This window comes from Hippoglossus stenolepis, chromosome 5 (assembly GCF_022539355.2).
Source record: "Hippoglossus stenolepis isolate QCI-W04-F060 chromosome 5, HSTE1.2, whole genome shotgun sequence".
Taxonomy (NCBI): Eukaryota; Metazoa; Chordata; class Actinopteri; order Pleuronectiformes; family Pleuronectidae; genus Hippoglossus; species Hippoglossus stenolepis.
In genome coordinates this window covers 17,741,373-17,767,324 of record NC_061487.1, presented here as the reverse complement: position 1 = coordinate 17,767,324, position 25,952 = coordinate 17,741,373, and the positions used below count along the sequence as shown (strand labels likewise).

The 25,952-nt window shown below is 43.1% G+C and overlaps 1 protein-coding gene across 2 annotated transcripts; it reads left to right on the top strand.

The window, feature by feature from the left end:
* Positions 1-1,273: 1,273 nt before the first annotated feature.
* sema3e (sema domain, immunoglobulin domain (Ig), short basic domain, secreted, (semaphorin) 3E) lies at positions 1,274-23,052 on the top strand. 2 transcript variants are annotated; one of them, XM_035157976.2, is made up of 17 exons: positions 1,274-2,441; positions 11,217-11,377; positions 11,591-11,650; positions 12,003-12,122; positions 15,280-15,373; positions 15,621-15,737; positions 16,068-16,210; positions 16,305-16,419; positions 16,661-16,730; positions 16,818-16,962; positions 17,443-17,668; positions 17,907-17,998; positions 18,428-18,469; positions 18,648-18,814; positions 19,225-19,292; positions 19,672-19,796; positions 20,539-23,052. In XM_035157976.2, the coding sequence occupies exons 1-17, from the start codon at positions 2,324-2,326 to the stop codon at positions 21,037-21,039; spliced, it is 2,364 nt and encodes a 787-aa protein (XP_035013867.1). In that variant the 5' UTR covers positions 1,274-2,323; the 3' UTR covers positions 21,040-23,052. The 2 variants fall into 2 exon arrangements, with proteins under 2 accessions (XP_035013867.1, XP_035013866.1); XM_035157975.2 differs by having other exon boundaries at positions 1,479-2,441; positions 19,222-19,292.
* Positions 23,053-25,952: the final 2,900 nt, after the last annotated feature.

Below are 25,952 nucleotides of genomic sequence, written 5' to 3'. Positions count from 1 at the left end.
GATAGTGTATGTTACGAGACCTCCGCACACACAAAGTCCTTCTGTTCAGGCGGGGGAACAGGTGCAACGTGGGAGTTGGAGTCATCAGATGCCGGGGTGGTGCAGGGGGATGGGGGGGGATGCAGCTGCTACAGCTTAATGCAATCACTTTCCAATTCTGAATATATCTTAATTCATAGGCTTGACATTTGTCGATGGGTATATATTTAGATTGATATTCACACTATGCATATCCCTTTCACTTGTTTTAGTCCCACCTTCATTTGTTCATCCTTTTTATTCTGCTCTACTTGTTTGCCTCGCCTTTGGATGAGTTAGTCATGTTGGAATATGTTTTTTTATTTTTGCTGTTGATCACAATATAGGGACCAATATGTAACATTCTTATTAATTACAAATTACAAATTTAAAATATAAATATTCCATTGCGCAGACACAAATTTGGAGAACAATAAAAATCCAATTGTTTGGAATTCTCTCAGTGTGACATAATGTTGGTGTCACCACACTGCCAGGAGAAGGAGACTGAGAAACAGATGTATTTCAAAGAGCCGTGCAAAGAGCCGCGCATCAGTAACTGGATGCCTGTGGGACTTTCCTGAGGGATACGTGCAAATTCAATAACGAATCCTGTTGCATGACATTTTATTCTAATGTGTCCATGTGAACGTGTGTTTGTCAGTCACATTCAGAAGGCTGCAGACCTTGAGACGGATCAAAGGACTGCAGGGACACGGCACAAGAGTGTGTGTCAAAGAGCGCAACATGTTACACAATGTAATACCTGAATAAGTGTGCTAATGCTAATGCAGGTAAACTACTGGGAAAAATAGACCAGATACAAACTCATTGCTCCGACAGACAAAAAGCCAGGCGTGAACCTTCAAAGGATAAATTGCCGGACAAGGACAAGTTAATAACTGGGTTTTACAGAGCTGAGGTGTGAAAGATGGTGAGACAGATAAATAGGAGGAGAGATTATATGAGCAGAGGGAAGAAAATCACCATGAAAGAAACCTTGTGTGAAAATCCATGGTAACAGTGATAATGACTATCCACATGGAGACAGACACACACATAAAGAGAGGGCAATGACCGAAAATGAAAGAAGTGGAAGAGGCTGAAAACCTTGGCTGGGGTCCACGTTAATGCAGCAGAGGTAGGAGCAAAGAGAAGAGAAAAAAAACGGAGGAGGGTGAAGGGAGAGGAGGAGAAGTGAGGGGTGGTCTGTGGAGTGACAGGAGCGGCAGTATTTCTTAGAGGAGAGCCAGGGAGAGTCTCACGGAGCCTGTCTGAGAGACGCAGCACTCTAATCGAGCTGCCTGGGAGGGCGAGAGACACCTCAAGACAATCTGAGAGGAAGGAGCAGGCAATTTTCATCAAGCTCATACACACTCCCCACACTAACCAACCACTCACACACAGGCGTTTCCTCACACACACACACACACACACACACACACACACACACACACACACACACACACACTGTGGCAGTTGGCCTCTGCCCAGATCAGTAGCTGTGGTAGAAACCATCTTAACTGACTCACTGAGGTCTGAGCTGAGGTTAGGATCCTCCCTGACTGTTGGAGCGTGAGCAGAGTTTGGGAGCCTGAGCTTCACTTTCTTCCTCAGAGCAGAGAGACTGCACGCCAGGCACGAGGCTCCCCCCGCTCCTCCCCTCTCCCCGCTCCTCCTGCCTTCTCCTGGGCTCCTGTCCAGAGGGTGACTGGTTCCAGTGGACACAAGAGGAGGAACGCAGCCTGAAGAACACAGCAGCTCCAGCCCTGCCTGCGATAACCAAACCACACTGAGGTTTTGAAAATCAGCTCCTCCAACATTTTTACTGGATTCATTGAGTTCCTTTTTTAAATTTTTTATTCATATTTTATTACGTCTGAGCTCGGGCATACAGACGGACAGTCAGGCAGACGGACTGACATATGGACAGAGAGCAGTGGGCACTGCGGCGTGAATGTAGCAACTGGACTTCTCTTCTCCCTGGTTACTGAGACCAAACAAGGAGAGTAGCCAGAGCAGTAGCCTGTCCACTGAGGTGGTGGGTGGATGCAGCTCTCAGCAGACTGCTATAGGGGAAGGCAGAGGCTGTATAGGAGCTGCAGAGCCACGTCTATAGTTGAGCCACACTGTTGTGATCATCAGCAAATGGATTGTTGCCTCGAAGTAGACTCATGAGACTCTCTCTCTCATCAAAGAACTCACATAGACCTGTGGGATTGTCTCCTCCTATAGACTTTGCGCCTCCCGCTGAGTGGACCTACATGTTTTCTCTGTAGATGAGCGTGGAGTGTGTGTCTCACTAATGATGGAAGAGTGCGTAAGGACCGTGTGTCTGACACTGATGCTGCTGTGTGTCGCTCTGCCGGGCACGGCTCACACAGCCCACAGCATCTACCCAAGGATACGGCTCTCCCACAGAGGTAAGAATGTGTTTTTGTAATCACCTTTAATCCACTTTGGCAACAGATGGTTGTGTTGCACCAACCCAAATGCTCTATTGTGTTACACCGGGGCGAAGAAGCCTTCAGCTGATGCAGCACGCTCTGTTGAGCTGACTGGAACCATCAGTGCAGCCTCAGTCAAAACAATCTGTTGAGTGGCTTCAGTGCAGATTGAGAATAACAGAGGTTTAACGGCGCAGAAGGAAATCCACAGTGATGAAAAATGGGCAATCTGTAAATTTAGTGAAGTCAGGGTAGAAGCATCCTCTATGAGTGAGTAAAATAAAGTTGTGGGTCATCATCACCATGTAATAAAGATAATACAATAAGATAATGTAAATAAGATAAAAACAAGAAAAGTCACCATGCAGGGTGGAATTCAGGAGGCACGACTTCTGCTTGTCAGGTCTTTTTTTTACTGGCTGTCGTCCAGGGAGCATCCTCGTAGTTTGTTTTGGTCCCCCGGCTACGGTGGCTGAGATTTCACAATGCAGCTTACTGTCAGGCCATAGTGGTGGAATGATGGAGGCCTAAAAAAGACTGTGCATGTGTCTGCGTGAGAAAATAAAAATATGCCTGTTTACATGTGTGGGAGTGTGTGATATGGATGGCACTGGTATGCTGCGTATCTCTCGGACAATAATGAGGGTTTTATCTTTGGAGGTGAAACTCTTATTCTTACACAGTTTCTTTGGTCCTTACAGCAACGATTCCTTATAAGCCTGTTAGCCATGGTTGAATATAGGTGTGGAATTTGGATGGTCAATAACTCATAAATAGGTGTGAGTCTGTTATGAGAGCTGACAGGTCTGGTTCATCTGTTGCATCTGCGAGGGAGGTTTGCTGCTTTAATGAATGTCCCATTTATGCCAGTCAAATTTGTCAGTCAGACAGAAATGTGCCTCCAGTGAAAAGTAATGGGAAGTGGAAAACAAATGAAATTGAATGTTGAGCTCAGGAAAAACAAAAAGAACGGGGACTACTGGCTGTAATAAAAAATCAAACCTCACACATCAGCTAAAATGAGCAGGTCAGTGTTAATGTGCTTTGTCATAAAATATCTGTCATGATCGAAACTTCCACACATCACGCAATTCAGTTAGAGCCTGAGGGCGAAGCTGTTGCTGTGATTGACATCCCACGTCTCTCTTGCTCTCTCGCTCTCTCTCCTCTGATACATGTTATGGCTAGCACACGGCACTGTGAAAAGACTGCAGTTGGATCCTATCATTATGGAATGAAAACCATCTAGCTCCTAATACAAGCCTCATGGGCTCTGCCAGTGATTTTTGCACACTCCTTGAAATTCACACAGAGTCATGCATACAGTACGCACACACACACACACACACACACACACACACACACACACACACACACACACACACACACACACACACACACACACACACACACACACACACACACACACACACACACACACACACACACACACACACACACGCACACGCATGCACAGGTGGAATCGTGTGAATTCTTCACGTGCCGATGACTTGGATGCAGTTCAGGGAGCTGGAGTGGAGTGGGATGTGGTTTCTACTATTCACCCTGAGGACTACAAAAATATTACCATAACATCTGGTATCAAAACAGGTTGGAAAAACTGGATCCTCTAATCTGAGCGAGAGATTGATAATGCGGGGCTGAAAATAATATCAGCCCTGACGTATTTTTAACCTGCTTCTGCTCAGATGGGAAGATTCCAAGTGTGGGATCAATAAAGGTCTCAAAACAGAAAGAAAAAAAAAGACAGATCACCTTTCTCCTGGTTTCTGGGAATGAATTCCTCTGGGCACAACGTCATGTGTTCGATGAAGACCTTAGTGCAGTATAGATCACTGCAGGCTTTGAAGTGAGCCACACATGGTGTGAAATTATCATTCACTCGGTCTTTCATCTATTCCCCATCTTCTTGTCTAGACTTCTGGACCACTGAATATTTTTTCCTCATTTGACTCACTTTCATCCCAGTCATCCTTTTTCTTAAACCCTCAATTAACTCAGTTCCAAAATGTTTTAGTTTTTTTTGCTTAAATCGACCGTCTTTGGAGAGAAATGACGCTAATCTTTGCCTGAACAGCTTCCAATGACACAAAGCCTATGCACAGCCCATAATACACCTCAGTTTCTTGGACTTTGAGCCAATCCCTAAATCCTTGATTATTGTAGGCAGTAGTGTCCTGCAGGGAGATGATTTCACCACAGAAATGTTCCGTACCCTAGGAAACAGATCCGTGAGATTTGGATCTGCATGGTCCAGGGCTCTTGGCAGCAGCTTCTTTCAGACCTTCAGGCCTGTGGAGGGAAATCACTACTTCATTTAAGACAACCATCAAGTCTCTTGCTAATGAAGCTGTTGCGCTGTGAGTGTGCGTCAGAGTCACGGCAGGCTGCAGGTAGGTGGCCAGGCTTAGGCTTATTTTGACTCCTCTGCGGCACTTTCATCATGCATGTCTGCACAGTCCGAGATAATTCAGTTGTCTTTGTGGATATTTCTGAAGGTGAGGATGCGCTGGGACTTCCAGTTCATGTCAATTAATTTCAATTCAGCAACTCTGGTTTTGGACACTTTGACCCTGCCCTCATAAAACCTGTTCAGAGCTGCCCTGGCAGAGTTGCGCCAAAGGGGAAGAAAACAGCCACATAACATTTTTAAGACTTTACAGATCTAAGAGTTAAAGTGCTTCTGCTTCTGTTTGCAAAACATTTTCTTAAAACTGTCCTAAAACTGTTTCTCACATTCCTGGTAAATTACACGTGTTGGCGTGTCATTATTGCCGTGACATGTCCGTGTCATTATTGGCGTGACATGTCCGATTGAAGTAAAGGTGTTAAAATTGTGCAAACAGCTGGAAGATAACTTGACCCTTTCACAGTAATTAAATTGACTTTAAATTGAAATTTCTTTTTTTTCTGCGTCTGACCAGGACGTGTTTACTTAAAAGCCGTACTCATTTAGAAAAGAGCCAAAATACATTACTTATTGATGTGCCACATACCCTCCGCTAAGACTTAATGAATGAGAACACACGTGTCCACATGAAGCTGTGCAAACACACCGGTCGATCAATTCTGTCGACATTTCTTTTCTTTCAGCACACACTGGGAAATTGTGAGATTCAAGCAAAAAAGGAGGTGAGGTATATGCACGTGTTAACACAGGGATTACTCAGGTAGTAATTAGAGTTGTATGAAACCCCCCTTTTGAGCTGTAATTTCAGACCTGCCTTTACAGACAGGAAGAAACCCTCTATATATTTTACAGCTTTGAAACGATGTGGCTGTAGGAGACTTTATTCTGAGTGTTGGGACGGGGAGGCCGCTGTGACCTGAAGTTGAGCCAGTCTGGGATCAAATGAGAGGATTTTTTAAAGCTGATGCACCAAGTGAAGAGTCACAAAAACGTTTCCGTCTCTGTCTTCATGTACAGAGACGTATGATTAACATTTACCACACTGGTCATAGGATGGTTTGTATGCCTTTTATTAAATCACTGCAAAATGGACTGTTATGGTGATGATTGGGTAAATCACACCTTTTAGGCCAGCGAAGGAAAGATAAATATTATTATTTCAACCCCCTCCCCTCCTGCTACGCTCACCTCTCTCTCTCTCTCTCTCTCTCTCTCTCTCTCTCTCTCTCTCATTTTATCCGTGTACATCCCAGCGTTCTTTTCTCTCCCATTGTGTTATGATTGTGCTCTCGAGTTCATTAATGAGATGTCCAGAGGGGAAGGCAGCTGGTGAAAGTCTAATATCCTCTCTGACCTTTTCCCAGTAAAGAGACCGGGGAGAGGAGATGAGTTCACTTCATGACGGGAAAAGGAGAGCAGGCACCAAGGAAAAAAAAAAGATTGTTCCAGTCTTTAGAGACTATGTCGCAAAAAGATATTACAAGAGGGGGAGAGAAAGAGAAGGATGAAGGATGACAAGTGCAGTGAGCACTTCAAAACACAAAAATACCAAGGGGATTTTGTTTATTGTGGGCTGGCAGTTAAAAGCAAAGCTTGTCTTCCTTTATTCCACTATAGGGGACAGAGAATGAACTCGGAGGATATCCGTTCATCTGGAATAAATCTTCAGAGGAAATAGATGGAATAACACATTTACAAAAAGTATATAAAATTGTTATGTAGTATTAAGTTTATTTGTTAACTTTTTCGAGCATTATATTTCAATTTCTGAAGTTGTTATAGATATTCCATCCAAATAACATATAAGTGCAAGGGGAAATCATGACATCCAGACGTAAAGCTATGCATTGATACACAATGAGCCTCATCAATGATTTTAGGCTCCAGTGTCATATATGATTTTCATATGATGTTGAGGGAGTATATGTTGGAACTGATGGGGACAGACCTTGATTTAATATCAGGATTATATACACAGTTATGTTTGGAAAGCATATTCAAATATTCCAAATGTAATGTAGGGAAATGTATCAAATGTTTGGGGTATGTTTCAGGTGTCATTTATTGAAAGTTTTAGCTGTGAGTCCTGAACTCCCTCAAAACTAACGTCGCTCCTCATAATAATCGAAAAAGAAACATTTGATCAAAAATTAAAATCCCTATACAACAACTACAACAAATAATAATAACAATGACAATAAAGGATATAGAGTATAATAGAATTCATATCATTTTTAATTAAAAGCCAGGGCTGAGAACATAGTGGCAATTGCTCATGGGCACTATGTCCTCCGTGTATCACCGGATTTGAACAGAAAACATAAGCTGTCCCCTTTCGGGTATCTTCCTGATTTATACTAACAGAGAAACACACTTTGCTTTCTCTGTTGCTCTGTTTCTCCCTCTCTCTCCGTTAATCCTCCTCAAATACACCATGTGGCTTTCATTTTGCTCAGTGACATCATACCCCCTCACACAAGAAGGCTCAAATCCACAAGGCCATACACCGACAATGGGATAACACCCCAATTCTCCAGCTCCCGACCCCACCCCCAAGAGCTCCCCGGTCTGCACTAAGTGCCCCGGCAGCACGGGGAGGAAGAACAACCTCCCTCCTTCTTCTTGTCCTCTTTAACTCACTCCAATAATTCTTTCTTTCGGCTCCAACACAAATTCCATTACTCAACAAATGAACGTGAAGGCTTATGTCTCTGGAAATACGAGCCTGCCTGTATGGCATGGGTTTCATTCCTAACATAAAATGCATGCTTGGAACTGGCAGCAGTTCAAATGATGGGAGCAAGTTTAATTTGTGTTTTTCAGTTTCCTGAGGATTGTTTTTATGATCTCCAAGGTGCATTCATCTCCGTTTCTTTGACTAAACATGAACACCCCCCCCCCACGCTGAAAAGAGACCTATAATCAAAAGTAGCTTGCTACTTCACACGCACAAACACACACACACATGCCATAAACACATACTGTTCTCCCTGGGATAAGAAAAAATGTGTTTCCATATGTGCATAAAGAGGAGATCACAAAGTCCATTTGGATTTCACTTCACCAAATCATCTCAGGCATCTCATCACAACTCAGACAGACGATGAAAAGTCTGTCTAGAGGGAGTCCTTTTCCTCCCAGTTTCCATTTGAAGTGGGATCACAGTAGGGCTGAGTGTCTCCCTGGCTCAGTCGGCTGGTGGAGAAACCCCCCTGTAGCTGGGGGCTAAGGATCCCTCGCTGGCTGCAGATGGGGGGAAAAAACTTGGAGAGAGAAGGGGAAATAAGGAAATCCCCTCTTTCCCCTCTTCAGTCTGAGCAGTGGTTGGATCTGTCTGGTACTGGTAATGACAGAGGACAAACCTTTTAAAGAGCATTGAAGCATCTGTCAGAGTGTCAGTGTTATCAGGAGATCCACCAACTGTGTTTCTCACCAACTCTGCAATCAACACGTTCCTTATTATGAACCTGATTATTGTTTCTCATCACTTCTTTCTGTTTGTCTTTCTTTCTTTCTTTCTTTCTTTCTTTCTTTCTTTCTTTCTGGTGTTTATGGTCAGTGGTGGGATGTACTAAAGTACCTTTACTTACAGTTACTGTACTTAAGTATATTTTCCATGTATCGGGTATCTGGTATACTTTCGCTTTTACTCCCCTATACATATATCAACAGATATCTGTACTTTCTACTGTACTACATTGATACAGTGCATTGTGTTGCATGTTCACATTGTTTTAATATTTTTTAAAGTCAATCAATCAATCAATCGCAATAATTGGTCCATTAATCATAACTGGTGAAGAAGAAACTCCTAAAATGGATCCAGAGGAGACTCAGCCATAATGATGTAGTAGAGCAATGCATTAGAGGAATAGGCTACACTCAGCTTTCACTAAGTACTTTTACTTTCAATACTTTAAGTATATTTAAAAGCAAGTACTTAATTTTACTCAAGTAGAAAAGTTAATACAGTACTTAAATACATGTACTTGAGTATTTATTTGTACTTTTACTTCAGTAAAATGTTTGTGCACTTCCTCCATTGCTAATTATGGTAGAGTTTTCTACACACAGCTGTGTTTGTGTGTGACGGAGCGTGTGTGTGTGTGTGTACATACAACACACCACAGTAAATCAGCTGCCTCTCATCATTTTTACAGAGACGAGTGAAAAGCTCGTTACTCGGCCACTCTAAGAAGACGTCTGAGTCTGTCATTTAAATAAGTGGGAGCAGATTTGACTGATTGTTCGGGAGCAACTTGATGAAAATGTGGAGAAGGAATGTTTGAAAGGACTGTTCTTGATCTAATGTCGGCTTAACTCAGAGGGAACTGTGGGGAGGCAGCGAGACAGTGTATGTGTGTGTGTGTGTGAGAGAGAGAGAGCGTGTTGAGTGTGTGGATTAGATAATTGCAGGAAGTATGTCTGAGCCCTGGCAGAGCACCAGTGCCACATCCCCTCTCTGCCACCCAAAACCAGCTCGTGAGCCAACACTTCTCAAACAAACAGTCGCTTGTCTCCCGGCAAAGAAACCTTAATAGCAGCTAAATGTACACATGTCACCCACTCCTCTGTGGATACCTAATCCCATTTTAAACAAATAAAACCTTCCGCACAGCGCATGCTGTTGCTATGAGTAATCTCGGAAAATGGGACGAACTCTTTCACTTTGGGAGCTCAAGTATCACTAAGAATACACAGAATCTAGAAAAAACAAACCGCATGATTACCCCTCGCAACCCCCAGCATGAAGAGACACCTCAACACGATCTGAGGTTAGGATGACATAGTATTACATAGATGAGAGTTACCAGTTTTCCCCCCCTATTAATCTGAAGAAAGGGGGTTCTCTGAAGATTTGTGCATGTACGGGCTAAAGTGGAGACAGCCCGTGTGCCGCCCGCGCTATAAATTTGATCATGAACCCCGGGACTTGTCTGTTTAAATCTCTCTTTCAAAAGGTTTCAAGAACACACACCAGAGCCCCCTTTGTTATTTTACAAGGACACCGGCTCCGACCCGGCCATGTGTTAATGGAAGGCCTTTTAGCCCGATGCAGCCCAGAGGAAGTGCACGCTGCTGGGGTTGCTGCACTTAAATCATTCACCCTCAACCCTGCTCCCCAGAAGCTCGCAGAGCGCAGGTACAGAGGAGCAGCCTGTCAGGTTCAATCAGGCGGGTGAAACTTGGGGTGTTTGTACGTGTGTGTGTGTGTGTGTGTGTGTGTGTGTGTGTGTGTGTGTGTGTGTGTGTGTGTGTGTGTGTGTGTGTGTGTGTGCGCGAGCGAGCGAGCAAATCATGGATTTTACGGTGGATTTGAACAAGATAATTTCAAAGCCGTGTGATTGCATCGATGAGTTGGAGTTTATATTAAAAATGACAGCTCTGTCACAGTCCACTGCTTTCTTTTAAAAGTAAAATCACCTAAAGCAAGACTGACAGGGTGCGGCTGCTGATCTCACACTAATGGCTGATAAAGAGACTTGTTCTGTTTCCTCACAGCTGAAAGTGGTACCTAGTTACTCGTATCCTTCTTCTTCTATCTGCTAAAACCTTCATGGTTTGTCATTGTCTTCCCAGTTAAGCTGGGTCAGGGTTAGCAGACAAGCAGCTTACTGGTACTGGTAGCTGGGATAGCAAGCTTTTGTACAATACAAACTCTGAGTGATGATGAAAAAAGGATGCATTCTGGGTCTATGATGAAGCCAATGACGTACAGAAGCAGCTCTGAAGCGGGGGAGAGGAGGTGTAGGTGCCACATGAGGTGAGATGGAAGGATAACCTGTCGTTCCTCTCTGTTCTCTTGGGAAAGCTCGGGATCAAAAACATGTTGCAATGTGCCCTTGGCAATGGAAGCAATCGGGAAGCAGACACAGGTTACTGCCTGGAGCAGTCGGAAATCCCTTGAGGGAGGGGTTTGGTTCAGGTTTGATCGTTGCTGGTCGGTACAGCCGAGAGGCAAACTCAGATTCAGCATGTGAAATGAGAGCCAGATAAATCTAAGTTAAGCACTGACCAAGCATTTTTCTGTTCTTGTTATCTGGCTGTCAACTTTCAATAATAACAATAACAATCTTTCTTTATGCAGCAAAATAGAAGTTGACTGTCTAAATGATCTCTCTATCCATCCATCCATCCATCCATTCACCCACCTATCTACCTATCTATCTATCTATCTATCTACCTATCTATCTATCTATCTATCTATCTATCTATCTATCTATCTTTTTGGCCGTCTATCTATACTCAAACAAGAACTGCCTTTGTGTTGCTTTATATGTGATCTTATATCTGTGTGTGTGTCGTTGTCGTCTGTGCAGAGCTCTGGCAGCTGAACAGGACCTGGGTGTTCCAGGCACATGGGGCGTCTCTTCAGCCCCACACCATGATGCTGGACGAGGGCCACGAGAGGCTGTATGTCGGGGCCAAGAATACTCTGTTCTCCCTCAGTCTGGACCAGGTTAACACACAGCACAGAGAGGTAGGCCCGTGACGTGCTTGTGTTTGTTTATGGGCCTGTGCTGAGTATAAAGCAGTTTTGTAGTGGCATAAGAACCCTGTGAGATTATTTGAGCTATGCAGTCATTTCCCTCATATTCTCCTCAAATCTTTGACACAAACTTTTAACTAAGCACGTCCAAAATACTTCTTTATTTAGATTGAAACGTTATTGTGAACATGTTTTGTCTTTCAGATCCAGTGGGCCAGCACAGACTCTCAGATAGAGGAGTGTTTGATGAAGGGCAGAGAAAAGGTAAGAGACTTTTTATTAATATTCTATATTTGACTTCAATAGAGCATTGTGAGTTTGGCTGCAGGGTAAGGCAACAATTCCCAGATGATAATATCCATTGACTTAGAACTTGTATAAACTGTATAATTCATTTGTCATACATAGACTATAGATTGTAAAGATAGATACTGTCAATATGGATTGATTTATATATCTGACTACACATTAACCTCTCTTTAACCTGAAATATTGTTATTAATGGTGCAATAACCGCCCGATGTCTGTCCCTGTGTAGCCTCAAATCCTCTCTCACGGCCTTTTACTCACCCAACTTTACCCTCCCCCTGTTTTATCCTTGCATCGCCTCCAACAGCTCGAGTGTGCAAACTACATCAAGGTCCTGCAGCGGTACAACCACACCCACCTGCTGGTCTGCGGAACAGGAGCGTTTAACCCCGTCTGCACCCTGGTCAGGGTGGGACACTCAGGACAGGTACGTCCCAAGGACTGAAATAAAGTTTAACAATAACCAAAATATGCAGGTGGTACTTTTGGGGGTGAATTCTCATTTTTGTTTCTTTCTTTACCTTCAACTTTACCTTCTTTAAAGACGTTTTGTGGCTCTTTCTGTGAGCATCAAGGACTGAAAAACAGACAAGAATAGCTGATTTGATCCGTGATGATAAATACAACTCTGAAATGAACTGGGATCAAGTTTTGTGAAATTATGGTCAACTGATAATAGAATAAATAACTCAAATAACTACGGGAGAAATCCACCTTCCTCTTTATTTACTGTACCCGTCTGTGTGTGTTAATGTTGTGGTGGTTGTCTGTCACTTTTGTTTATCTTGTACAAATATTAAAATGCAAAAAATACACAGTCAGCCAAATTTCACATCGTGCTCTTCCACTCTTTTTAAAGAGCGAGAACCTTCTTCACGCTTTCTTGACGTTTTGGTCATAAAGACCTGGACATGTTAGTACAGCTTTGACTCCTTGTAAAACACCAAAAAGGACTGAAGTGAGGAGGAGATACTGACAGAAAGTGAAAAAGAAAGCACTGAGTTTTTGTTTTCCTCAGATGAAAGAATGGTTACACACAATTGTATCCATGACTTGACTAGTGAACAGGTAGGGAACAGGCCAGGGGCTGCTTCCTGTGCAGGGGGGGGAGTGTGATGTCAGTGAAGACTAATGGGCTTCATGGGGTCAAGTCAAATGTGTGTGTCAGCTGGCTGTGGGTGCTTCGGAATGCGGTTTATACGGAACTGTCGAGGTGTTTGTGTGGTGTTTGTGTGTCTGGGGCTGGGGTCGGCAACCTTTACTATCTCAAGTGCATTTTATGGCCAGAAAAAAAAAATGTGTGTGCTTATTAGTCTAACTTAGCCTGTCAACTTTACTCTTGTTGTTTCTCTGCTGCTCCTTGATGGTTAGCGACCAATGACAATGTGCATATTTGATATTGCAAAGGTATTTCACGCCAGGTGTTGTTCCTGATGCAACTCTTGAGCTCTACCTGCTGAGCCACAGCACTAGATGCGTACACAACGTAGCAAATGAGCGTTCATAACTTACGGCAGGTAAACTATTTATTATCACTTGGTATTTCCATTCCAATGACCTATAGCAGGATTGTTTGCTCATTATTGTTCACATCCCATGTCTCATTTTGGGCAGTCGATTATACTGGAGTTGAGTTTGTCTTCAATTTGTTGTTTGTGGCCGTCTTTACGAGACATTTTATACATTTTCTCCACTATTTCAGTTTTGGGGGGCGGGTGGCACGGTGGTGCAGTGGGTAGCACTGTCGCCTCACATCCCACGGCTGGAGTCATTCTATGTGGAGTTTGCATGTTCTCATTGTGTCTGGGTGGGATTTCTTAGGGTACTTCCTCCCACAGACCAAACTCATTCGCGTTAATTGGCGTCACTCCCCCATAGGTGTGAGTGTGAGCGTGAATGGTTTGTCTCCATATTTCAGCACTGCAAGTGTCAGCTGAGATGGGTTCCAGCCCCCCTTGCCTTTAAAAGGATAAGCAAACTACACATTTATTCATTTTCATATTTTTTGACAAACCTAGGGAGTTGTCTGGGGCCAGGGAGCGGCCACACGGAGCTGCAGGCCCCTGGTCGGGTCTGGGGGGCGTGTCCTTCTCAGTGAGAGCAGGGGAGAGAGGGTTTCCACTCCACATTCCAACACTTGTCCAGTAGAGCGACCAGGCCGGTCACACCTTCCAAACAAGAACCACACTCAGCCATCACTCACATCATTGGAATGCTCATAGAGTGAGAGAAGCTGGATCAATACTGTGGCTGTTTGCATTATGTTTATGCAGCCTAATCTCTCTAATAGATTTCCTCACGTAATTTTCATACTTAGTTAGGAGATTACATCTAACCTATAATTACCACGAAACCTGAGCTTCACAATATTTACACAGTGATACAATATTAATGTCATTACCCAGCCACCAATGACTAACAGATCAAATATTTATGCACCAATGGCCCAGACATTTTAGTAATAGAAACAATAATGGAGCACTTTTTTAATTGTCCTTAATATATATATATATATATATATATAATAAAGAAGCCAATTATAAAAGTATTATAAAAATAAAAGCAGCTTTATGTTGTGAACATTTTCAGGTATTTGAACCGGGGTAGTGATTTAACATATGTTATCTCCATGGGTAGGGCGTTCCAACGTCTGGGGGCTTTAAGATGACTTGCACAGTCACTTTGGAGTTTTGCCTCATGATCTCAGGCAACACGTCTGAGCAGTTGTGGGATGTAAGGAGGGGCCTAAACCAGACAGAGCCTTAATTCTAAAAACCCTTACTAAAGGACAGACTGCCAATGAAGTGAGTCTCTTTTTTTGGCACCAGTTTGCCATCCAGCTGCAGCATTTTGTATGAGTTGCAGTGAACAAAGAGACTTTATATACAGGAAGTTGCAGTCACCAAGACGTGATGAGATAAATGTGTGCGTAACCTTCTCCAGATCAGTGAATGACAGGAACTATTCGATTTTATGTGATACGCTGAAAATTCCACATATCAGTTTACAACAATAAATGATTTGGTCAATTTGACCTATTTTTCATTTAGTTTTGATAGACCGCATTTTATGATGGATGAGTTTAACCCAGAAACAGACGTCTGCTGCAGTCATACACCGAGCTGCTGCCGTTAAAGCACAGCATGGTTCCATGGCTTCTCATAAATCAACACACAACCTCCTCTCTGATCCTCTGACAGTTAAAAACACTGTGGTGGCCCACAACAAGAGTTGTGGTTCTACAGTGTGTGTGTGTGTGTGTGGGTGTGTGTGTGGGTGTCTGTTGTGCCAATTGCTGTGGGCCAGCGAGATCAGAGGACGTAGTGAACTCAGTATGATATGAGAGCGGAGCGGAGCTGTTAAAACACACTCAGACTCCTTCGGTAATCTATCACTCCTCCTCCTCTCATTTGTCTCCTGTCCTCCCTCTCATCCATCACTTGTCTGATCCTCTTTAATTTCCCTGTCTCTCTTTCCCACAAATCACATCCTGCAGGTTCGTTCGGATATTGTTAAAAGCCATTTAGATAATGTTAATGCATACTTGCATGCAATAACCTTGTGCGTGTCTGTGTTGTTCTCAGGACAGGCGGTTTGCTCTTGAAGAGGACAGTGTTACGAGCGGCAGAGGACGCTGCCCGTACGACCCCAAAAGTCCCTGCACGTCCACACTCTCCAGTAAGAGCTAGAAGCACAGCTGTGAGGCTGAAATGCCTCACAGCTGTTTTCATTCCTCTAAAAACACCTGATTGCCAACAATGAAGAGGTTTGCAGACTTTGTTGACCTCTAACGAGTCAGCACTGCCCTCTTGTGGCCATCTCTAATAGTAGTATTTTAATCACAAATAAAGTAGGTTGTACTTTTGATTGTTTGTCTATTCTTGATTGTGTTTGTGTTGTGTGTCTGTGTGTGTGTGTGCATTAGGAGGGGAGCTGTATATTGGCCTGTACACAGACTACTGGGAGAACGATGGAGCCTTGTGTCGACTGAACAACCAGACCTACACACGCACTGAGAGGGACGACAGGCAGCAGCTCAGCGGTCGGTGTGCATTACACGACAAATGATCACATCTCGCTTTAAATGCAAGGGAGTGCAAACAGATACAGTAGATCTGGTGACAAACATCAAAATAGTGGTGCCGTTCACTTTCAATTTTTTTTTACATTTGTTCAAATCTAGTAGTTTAATCATAGTTTGATCAAAAATTTGTTCACATGAATAAATCGAATCTATTTAATCTATTTATTTTTGTCACACATTCAATTCTCCTCAAGAAATCCCTGCTATGAAACAAATACAAAGAGAGTACATTCAAACTGACTTGATGTTTGACCTCAGGCCTTTTGTTTGAATTTGCTCCTGCTACAGAACCTAAATTTGTGGGCTCAGCAGTTATTCCCGACAACGACGACAGCAACGATGACAAAGTTTACTTCTTCTTCACCGAGCGAGAGGCGGATGCCGAGGGACACAACAAGGCGGTTTACACCCGAGTGGGGCGAGTCTGTGCGGTGAGAGTGCAGATGCTGTAGAAACATCTCAGGGTATAATGCGGCCGAGGGACTGACAGAACACTCATAATCTGGTTCTGCCTTCATCTCTCAGAACGACGTGGGAGGACAGAGGATGCTGGTGAATAGATGGAGCTCCTTCCTGAAAACACGTCTCATCTGCTCTGTGGCTGGACCAAATGGCATCGACACGCACTTTGATGATCTCGGTATGGCCACGAGGACGTTTTTTGTATTTAGTGAATGTTGAATTTTCAATTTGTTATGCTCAACATATGGCATTAAGGCTTTTCGTTGCATTGTGTGTCTGAACCTGCAGCAGTGGCAGCCTGTGTTAAAGCAAAACATTTTTCATTTCAAAAGTTGTTTCCTCAAGCGGGACAGCCAGTACGATTAGAGTGAAAAAACGTGTAATAACATGAGGCTAAATTCCGCATGTTGTGTTTTCAGAGGACGTGTTTGTTCTCAAGAACAAGGACGGGAAAAACCCAGAAATCTTTGGCCTCTTCAGCACAACAAGGTGAGCTGCAGATGACATCAGTGTTTTTTCATTTCACAGCCACAACTTTGTCATCCATCAAATCCCAAATGAAACCTTATCTTGCAGTGCGGTGTTCAAGGGCTACGCTGTGTGCGTGTACAGCATGGACGACATCAGAGCAGCCTTCAACGGCCCCTTCGCCTACAGAGAGAGACCTGAGCATCGCTGGAGCCCTTACGAGGACAGAGTCCCCTACCCTCGACCTGGATCTGTGAGTTTGCTACTTTTAATATGGGACTTCATTCCCTGATGGACCAGCATTAGGCAACACAGCAAACTACATTGTGTCGATAATAGATGACCTTTCAAAGGGACTGGGCAATAAAACAATATCAATAATTACGGCAATATCATTTTTGACCTTCACTCAGGAGTAGGAATCAGTCTTTAAACTTAAAAGAAATGATAATGTGACATTTATCTTGATAATTATCGATATTGATTCTTGTGAATTTATTAAAATCTTGATATACATTTTTGGCCTCATTTTCCAGCCATAGCTGAGAGCATGTAGAGCAGCTGTGGAGAGTGACAGGACTGTTACTACTTCAGCTAGTGCAGAATCTGTGAGCCAGACCAAGCATCTTTTTCTACACTCTACATAAGGCTGACACAATTTATGACCCACCTCTGTCTCTGTCCCCACTCCTCCTTTTCCTCTCTATCTCTTCCAATACCCTCTTTTTACCAGTGTGCCAGTAAAGTCAATGGCGGTGGCTTCTCCAGCTCCAAGGAGTTTCCTGATGAGGTTTTGCGGTTTGTGCGTTCTCATCCTGTGATGTATCGTCCCGTCCTGCCCCAGCACCATCAGCCTGTGCTGCTACAGACGGAGCCGGGCAGGAGGAAACTGACCCAGATCGCCGTGGACAGAGTCCAGGCCCAGGATGGAAACTACCACGTTCTGTACATCGGCACCGGTACACACAAGAATGCCGTAGATAATTCTTTGCAAAATGAGATATTAAAACTTACCTGAATGTTACACAATGTTGCACTAAGATCCACACAGAGAAGAGTGTCAGAGAAACACGTCTACGTCAGTTTTTGAACTTGAAATTTATAGATTATGTTGAAAATAAAGAATACTTCTTCAGATTTCCCTGTAAAACTTTTGTCGAAAGCATCAGCGTGACATTACTGCCTTATTTCCGTTAGACGACTCAGTGGTGTTGAAAGTTATCACCATCTACAACAAAGACACAGACACTATGGAGGAGGTGCTGCTGGAGGAGCTGCAAGTTTTCAAGGTAGGCAACTCTATTTTTAGGTACCGACTGTGAAAGGAAAGTCGACTTTGCAGCCAAGCAAGCCCTGCATTTCATTGCATGCATATTACATTCATTGCTGCTGGTTCTACACAGCCTGAGTGACTCTTTTGCAGAATACTGATTGCTGATTTGCTTCCGTTCAAGCATCAGAGGGTGATTGTGCAGCCAGGCTTGCTGAGAGATCTTCAGCGTGATTTGAACATATCAATGCTTCACAGATCAGTCACTTTTGAAAATTAGTCTGCACGCAGTGGCTGCATTTATCTGCGTTTTAATTAAGTACTGGTTTGGGATGAATAGGAGCATGAGAGGAAGCTGGAAAAGACAAAGAACTGTGTTCTTATACCGTATGAAAAACCACTGATTAAACTTCATTTTTTAACGACATAAAATCGTTCCTATTCGCAGGAGTCGGCAGCAATACGAGAGATCATAATATCATCTAAAAGGGTAAGAGGAGCGTCTGAATCTCCACTGTTCACTCCTGCAGTTCTGTTGTTCAGCCACAAGATGATAACATTGCAGCATATTGCATTATTTTAATCTATAATTCATTTAGATGCACTGTAGCCTACATGTGACTGTAATATATATACATTTCTGACGCTTTTTATTCAATAACTAACAGCAACAGCTGTACGTGGGGTCGGAGGTCGGTGTGGCCCAGGTCAGACTGCATCAGTGTGACCTCTATGGCTCTGAGTGTGCTGACTGCTGTCTGGCCAGAGACCCCTACTGTGCCTGGGATGGTCTCACCTGTTCCCGGTTGTACCCCGCTGGAGTCCACACCAAGAGGTAACAGTACACAGTTTTTTTTTTTCCTGCAGATGTGTGTGTGTGGTGTGTGTGTGTGTGTGTGTGTGTGTGTGTGTGTGTGTGTGTGTGTGTGTGTGTGTGTGTGTGTGTGTGTGTGTGTGTGTGTGTGTGTGAGACGATCAGCTGTTAAACGGTGCAGTTCCATCACATCATCTCGCCCCCCGACGGATGTCACGGTGCTCTGAGGCTGCTTAATCAAGTCATTATCACCGGCCCTGGTAGCCATGGCTGCCAAGTGCTGTGTATCAGTATGCACTTGATCACCTTCCCCTCCTGTATTTATCCTCTTTCTCCCTATTTGCTTTCTTCCTCTCTTTCCTTTCAGCCATCTCTTTCATCACGTGTTCAAAATCACTCTCCCTTTGCCTCCCTCTCTCCCATCTCAGCAGACGATTCAGGCGGCAGGATGTTCGCCATGGAAACGCCGTCCAGCTGTGCAATGGGCTGCAAATTGATGGTGAGGGTATAAAATGACTGTGCGGTGTGTGTGTGTGTATTTGCGTGTGTGTGTGCAGGTGTACACTTGTGTGTTTACTAGTATCACAAAATTGTCAAAGGAATACTGTATAAAAGCAACAAAATGATGCTATTCTCCAGAGGCACTAGACCTAATAGCCTGTGAAGATTGTTGCAGGGGATGGAGGTTAGCACCCCTCGACTGTGGCAGTACAACAATGCACTGTGTTTAATAGAAGCACATGGCATTTCCTACCTTATATAATGTGTGTGTGTGTGTGTGTGTGTGTGTGTGTGTGTGTGTGTGTGTGTGTGTGTGTGTGTGTGTGTGTGTGTGTGTGTGTGTGTGTGTGTGTGTGTGTGTGTGTGTGTGTGTGTAGGAGAAGGATCTGAGGAGAAGCTGGTGTATGGTGTCCAGAGCAACAGCACTTTACTGGAGTGTGTCCCTCGATCACTTCAGGCCAAAGTGCTCTGGTTCTTCCAGAATGGAGAAGAGAGACGTGAGGTGAGTTAGACGCAGCAATGCATGCAACACAAATAACACATGTAAACATAGTAAATATATTTACATTACACAATAAACAGACATGTTAAGATACAATACACCAGTAAAAGAAAGCAACACAATAGAGGTGAGGTGATCAGAAATTACAAATTACAAATTGCTAATTGATCCGGGGGGGAAATTGGGATTCATTAGTTGCTCCAGCCAAGAATAGACTTACAGACAAGACAATCACAATAAATATTAATGACGAAATATAGGTACGAGTATAAAACGCTTGTTGATGTTTAGCTGTGTATACGGTGTTGTGGTTCATCTTCAACACCTCAGTGCAATTGAGCTGAAGGAAATTTCATTTGTATCACTCGAAAAATAAGATCAATGCACAAATTAATTAGTAAAATTAAATTACATAATGACATTTTTGTGACTAATATGGGGAAAATGTCTCTGGAAAGAGATATCGTTCCATCCATCCATCATCTACCCACACAGACACAGGGAGAACATCCAGCATCCACGTAGACAAACCCCGGCCAAACTTTAAGCCAATATATTGAGTGCACTCTTCATGGACAACCATGTCCATTGATTTATCCTTAACTAGTTCTGCAGGTTTTTTAATTAAAATTCCTTCCTGAGAGAAGAGTAAATGCAGCGGCCGCCTGAATCACTAGACTTGAAAAATGGCTCCAATCATTGAGTAGGAAAAAAAACGTACTTTCATTTTTCCTCCACGTAGGTTCGGGGTGATGAGCGGGTTATCGTGATCTCCCACGGGCTGCTGTTCTTACACGTGAGAAGCTCCGATGCCGGCGTGTACGTTTGCCAGACCGTGGAGCACGGATACGTGAACACTTTATTACGTGTCACTCTGCACGTGCTCAGAGGGGAGAGGGTCGAGCAGACGATCCACAGGGCGAGCGGCGAGGAGGGGGAGAAAGCTGCAGCACCGTGCCACTCCTCCCCTGACCCCCCACTGGACCCCAGCATCGGCCCCAAGGTGCTGGTTACAGCCTCTGCTCCAGGCCGCCACTCCAGGCAGTGGTACAAGGAGTTTCTCCAGCTGATTGGCTACGGGGATGCCCAGAGAGTCGCAGAGTACTGTGAGAAAGTGTGGTGCACCGATAAAAAACGTAAAAAGACCAAAAAGAAGTATGCTGCTCCAGGTGGCGAGAAGAGACGGAAAGAGAGGGGGGAGGAGAACTCCAACCGAGCGCCCAGGCACACTTTGGACAACTGAGGAGAACAGAGACTGGCTGCACACACACACACACACACACACACACAAACACACAAACACACAAGCATACACACACACACACACACAAACACACACTCAGTCTAAAGGTCAGACTCACATTGTTTACACCGTGTAAAAGATTTTCACTTTGCTTCAACAAAAGCAAAAACAAAAAACAACAGTAGCACATTGTCAAGCTCGCGTGGCCTCATTTATCTTTCAATACTTCGAGTGGGTTGTTTCCACTTATTTAAAACAAAATATTGCCTTTTTTGTTTGGTGGGAACTGACTCGCTCAGTAAAAACAGATGGACATCAGCTATGGATGAATGTTAAAGCTGCGTTGCGTCTGATCTGAAGAGACAGAACATAATGCATCGGCTCCAGTGGACTGTCCCAACCCCCGACATCGCTCCGCCAAACCTCCGCTCCACCTCCGCTCCACCCCCGCTCCACCCCCGCTCCACCTCTCAGTCAACAGCGAAATATGACAAACTCTTACTGTATCTATTATGAGAGAAAAACTGTATTGAAAACAATTGCCTTTTAATCTTTTTATTTTTATTTTGGTATAACTTATTTCTCTTTGTTTTTACTGAGTTCTGTAGCTGTTTAAATGTCATAAACTGGAAAATATAGTGTTGGGTTTTTTTTGTACAGTGAAAAATGCTTTGAGCTTTATGATACTGCAACGTGTGTGGTGTGTGTAAACTATGCACACAGAAAGATGTCGCAATGCCACTATTAAGTGATAGGCATGTTTTACTTATAATTATGCCTTCGATGAAAAATAATGACTATTTAAGCACTTGTAAAACCTGTTACAGTAGATGAAAAGTGTATAATATTGTTGTTATTTTTATTTTTTTGGGTCTATTTTATTTACATCTACAATTGTGATCAAATGTACCAAACACTTCTTTGCGTATTGTATATTGTATTTATCTAAAATTCAGGGGTTGTTTTTGCCTGCGCATCTGGTGACTAATAACTGGGTTCAGAAAGTCATCTCTCCACACTGGCTCTTCCTTCTTCCATCCATCACCCTTTGCTCTCCCTTCGTTCCCGCCCCCCTTTTGTTTGTGTGGACCAGTGTTGCAGATGGGATTCATAATGACCACCGCGAACAGCACATTTCCCTCGGAGGAAGAAGGAGAAGTAAATGCCAGGGTGACCATCGAAGCATGTCATCAGCGAAACTGATGAGTCAGCCTCACGAACGTTCAGTCAACGTCGAGATGACAGAAAAAAACGTCAGACAAGATGATGACGCAGTTGTGGTTATGCCGATAATAACCTGGAGGATCACGTCTTGTCATGTTTTTGTGCCTTATTTATCTCTTAATTGTGTCACTTTATATTACATTGACTTTACTGTATTCTTATATGGTAAAAAAATAACTGCTTGGTTTTTGACCTTGTATCGTCCCTCATCAATGTCCTTGAATGTCAAAGATCTGAATTGACTTGTTGTGTCTGACATGGCAGTAAAAAGGATGGACCATCTTCTCCTGGTGTCACCTCGGTGGTTTAGCCATAACTAACGGCAACATATACTCTTGACATAATAACATAGAACACCACACCTACAGACACACACACACACACACACATGTAAATGCACACACACAGACACATTAAGAGACTGAGCCAATAAAGTGGAGTAGGGTAAAAAAGAGAGGGACCATTATAAGTCATGATCTGCCCCTACACAGGACTTTAAATGGGACTTTTTCCTTCATTTCCCCCCAAACTTAAATTATTATTTCTCTTTTATTTTGATATTTCTTACCTTGTGTGTCTGGATGTTTTACTTTACATGTTTTGCCTTGCTGTGATTTCCTCTGTTGGTTTGTCTCTATGTTTACTATGTTGTGCTTTTGATCGTCTTCTTTCTCGTTTCTGCAGTTTTTCCATTTTTGTACTATTAGAATTCAGACTTTCTGTTTGCCTGCCAGTCTGCCGCAGAGATTCAGTAAGCCTGTTAATTAAAATCAAATATTCTCCACTGAACCTGCCTGCCTGTCATTTCTGCATTTTGGATCCCGAGAACCCAACCTAACAATAATATGCAGTATGTAGAAGTCACTTAAAAATATAAAGTGAGATGTGTTCCATACTTTCTTTTTTTCACTCCAGGTGAGAAAACAATAAAAAGGTTTGGATCTTCAAGTCTTGGAATGAGACACGTGCTGATGAAATACAGATAACATGACCATTGTGTCCTTTTTTTGGGCATTTATAAGCTTTTATGGAAGAGTCTGACATTTATAGCTCATTATCATTCCACACCTTGCTATAGATTTTCAGTTGGGTGTGGAAAGAGTGAGCGTGTGCGACACTTTGAGTATTGGTCAAGTCACCTTTATATGTAAATCCAAGTTTCTTTATTCATGTTTCACATTTGGGTAATGTGGGATGCCCAAGCCTCAGTCTGTTTATTTACTGTTCTAACAAAATCTAGTGAAAGGACTTTTACTAGAGGTTAGCATGGATATCATGTGACTGAAATCACATGACTTCATGGGGGTGATGTCACAGAAAAGGGGTGGGGTAAGTGTCAATCAGAAGCAGTGTTGTAATTATCGTATTTGTTCGATCACTTTGTCCTCTGTACGATGTACGATCAATAACGAATAACGAATTATCAATTGTAATCTAGATAGTAAATAATGGATCATGTGTGTTTTTACGTATCTCTTCTCACATGACGTCTTTCCAGAAAATCATGCATGTTATGATGATGGACGTGAAGATGAACCTCAACGTCTGTTTTTACGCATCTCTTCTCACATGACGTCTTTTCAGCCAGTTATGGTTGAGATGATTAACGTGTCTTGAAAAGGATCGTTTCTGTAAACTAAATCACTTCCGAATCTCGACACAGCTTAAAAATGTCGGTATTGAGCATCCCACCCCTACTCTGGTCGGCTACGATAATTTTCCTCAAAATACGATAATCTTTAGCTTCTGGTACGATACTTCAACATTTCCCATCCGGCAACGCTGATCAGAAGCTCTCCCTTGGAAATGCATGACAAGGTTAACGTTAAGGATACAAATCTGTCAGAACTAAGACAAAGATCCTAATTGTTATCAAATTATGTTTGTGATGTATTCAAGCAACTCAATATGCATTGAGCTGTTTAAAATATGTTTTAGTTTTGTTCTTTTTTAAAAAATGTTTAGGTGTCCCACTTTATCAAATATGATTTATAATGTGGGACAGCAGACTTTGGGTAATCTGGGACAGTCATTACAGTTCTCTAAATGGGGCAAATATGCATTTAAGGACTTTCTGAAGTAAAGAAATAAAAGGTTAAACTAAAGAGATGTAGCACATTGTCAGACAGGAGTTAATGGTAAATACAGTCTGTCCCTGTCTGAACAAACTGATTGTCTGGTCAGATAACTAGCACATAATCAGTTGCCGACTAGAGGAATTGACAAATACCTGAACAAACACATGGTCCATCAGCATAGAGATTACATTATAATATGTAAGAAGGCATTTATCCAGTGTTTATATAAATGTTAAATGAGGTGTTACTGAGATACAGAATAAAAACCTGTGAAGATATTTTTTTCTCACAGTGAGCTGCTCACGGGGACGCCACACTCATTCACATTCTGTCGAGGTCTACCTGAGTCAGTGGGGTGCTGAAGGCATTTGAGAATGGGATTCACGCTGCTGATTTATTCCACATGGCTACCATAGCAACAGGCTCTGAACCAGCTCAGCTTCATCTTCATCAAAGCTCTCTCTCCCTCCCTCCCTCTCTCTCTCTCTCAGTCAAGTTTGAACACTGTCACCGTGGCCCCTGGGACTCTCCGGCCCTCGGTCCCCGTGGACACTCATATATCACACTCTAATGTATGCTAACACACTGTCCTCTTACTTATGCTCAAAAAGAGTTTTCTTCTGGGTCTGAAGTCTGGCATTTGCCTGCTGGGTTGAGTTTCCGACCCCACCAACAGATTCCATCTGAGCAGCTTCGGGAACAGACGCAGAAACGGAGCTTGATCCTCAAAACCCATCATTCTTCAAAGGGATCAAAAGGTCAAAGGGCACGGCAGTAAATAGCCTGCTCTACACGCTTCTGTAATTGTCAGAACATGACAGTGCTTATCCTTCCCCTCCATTTGCACCAGTTCCCTTTTCTCTGCCGCCTTTGTTGTCCCCATACAGCGGCGTTTCCATCAGGAGCCAGTGCACCAGAACGCTTTATTACAACAAGTGAGAATGTCAGAGAGGGATGAAGAGAGGCAGAGGGAAATGAACGTTAGAGGACAGGCAAGCTTCTACAGAGACTCACACTCCACCATGTTAGTGTGCACAGTGTGTGTGTGTGTGTGTGTATACATGTTTTTTACGACTTTTCTTTGTGTTTGCATTAATGGCTAAGTCTATGTAAAGAGGGATGAACGCCCATTAGGTTTGAAAAGATTCCTCTCCCGTCTCTCTTTCAGTCACTGTCTCATTTTTTAAATTAAGTGTAATCAATGGAATGCAAAGCTCACCTCATACACGGCCCCGTGGCAAAATGTCTCCCGCTTTCATACTGTTAATTTCAGATTCACCATATGAACACCTTCTTTAATATTCCGTCATCCTGACCTGTAAACTGGAGATTAAAGCCCCTATGAAGTGAATTATTCTGGATTCAGCTCCTCAGCCTTCATTTAGGTCCTCATTACAGAGCTCTGTTTGCACTGCCACGTCTCTAACATTTTCAATAACAATTACTTTGTTGGATTTGCTCAATCTATTATTTCATTTCATTTATTATTTATGGTCAGACAGAGAATATCTTTGTTTTTATCTTTAGATTTTGTAAAAAGAAAAAAAGAAAAAGGTGCTCCATGTGAAGGTTAAACATCAGAAATGATCCCTTCCACCTGATAACTGCCCC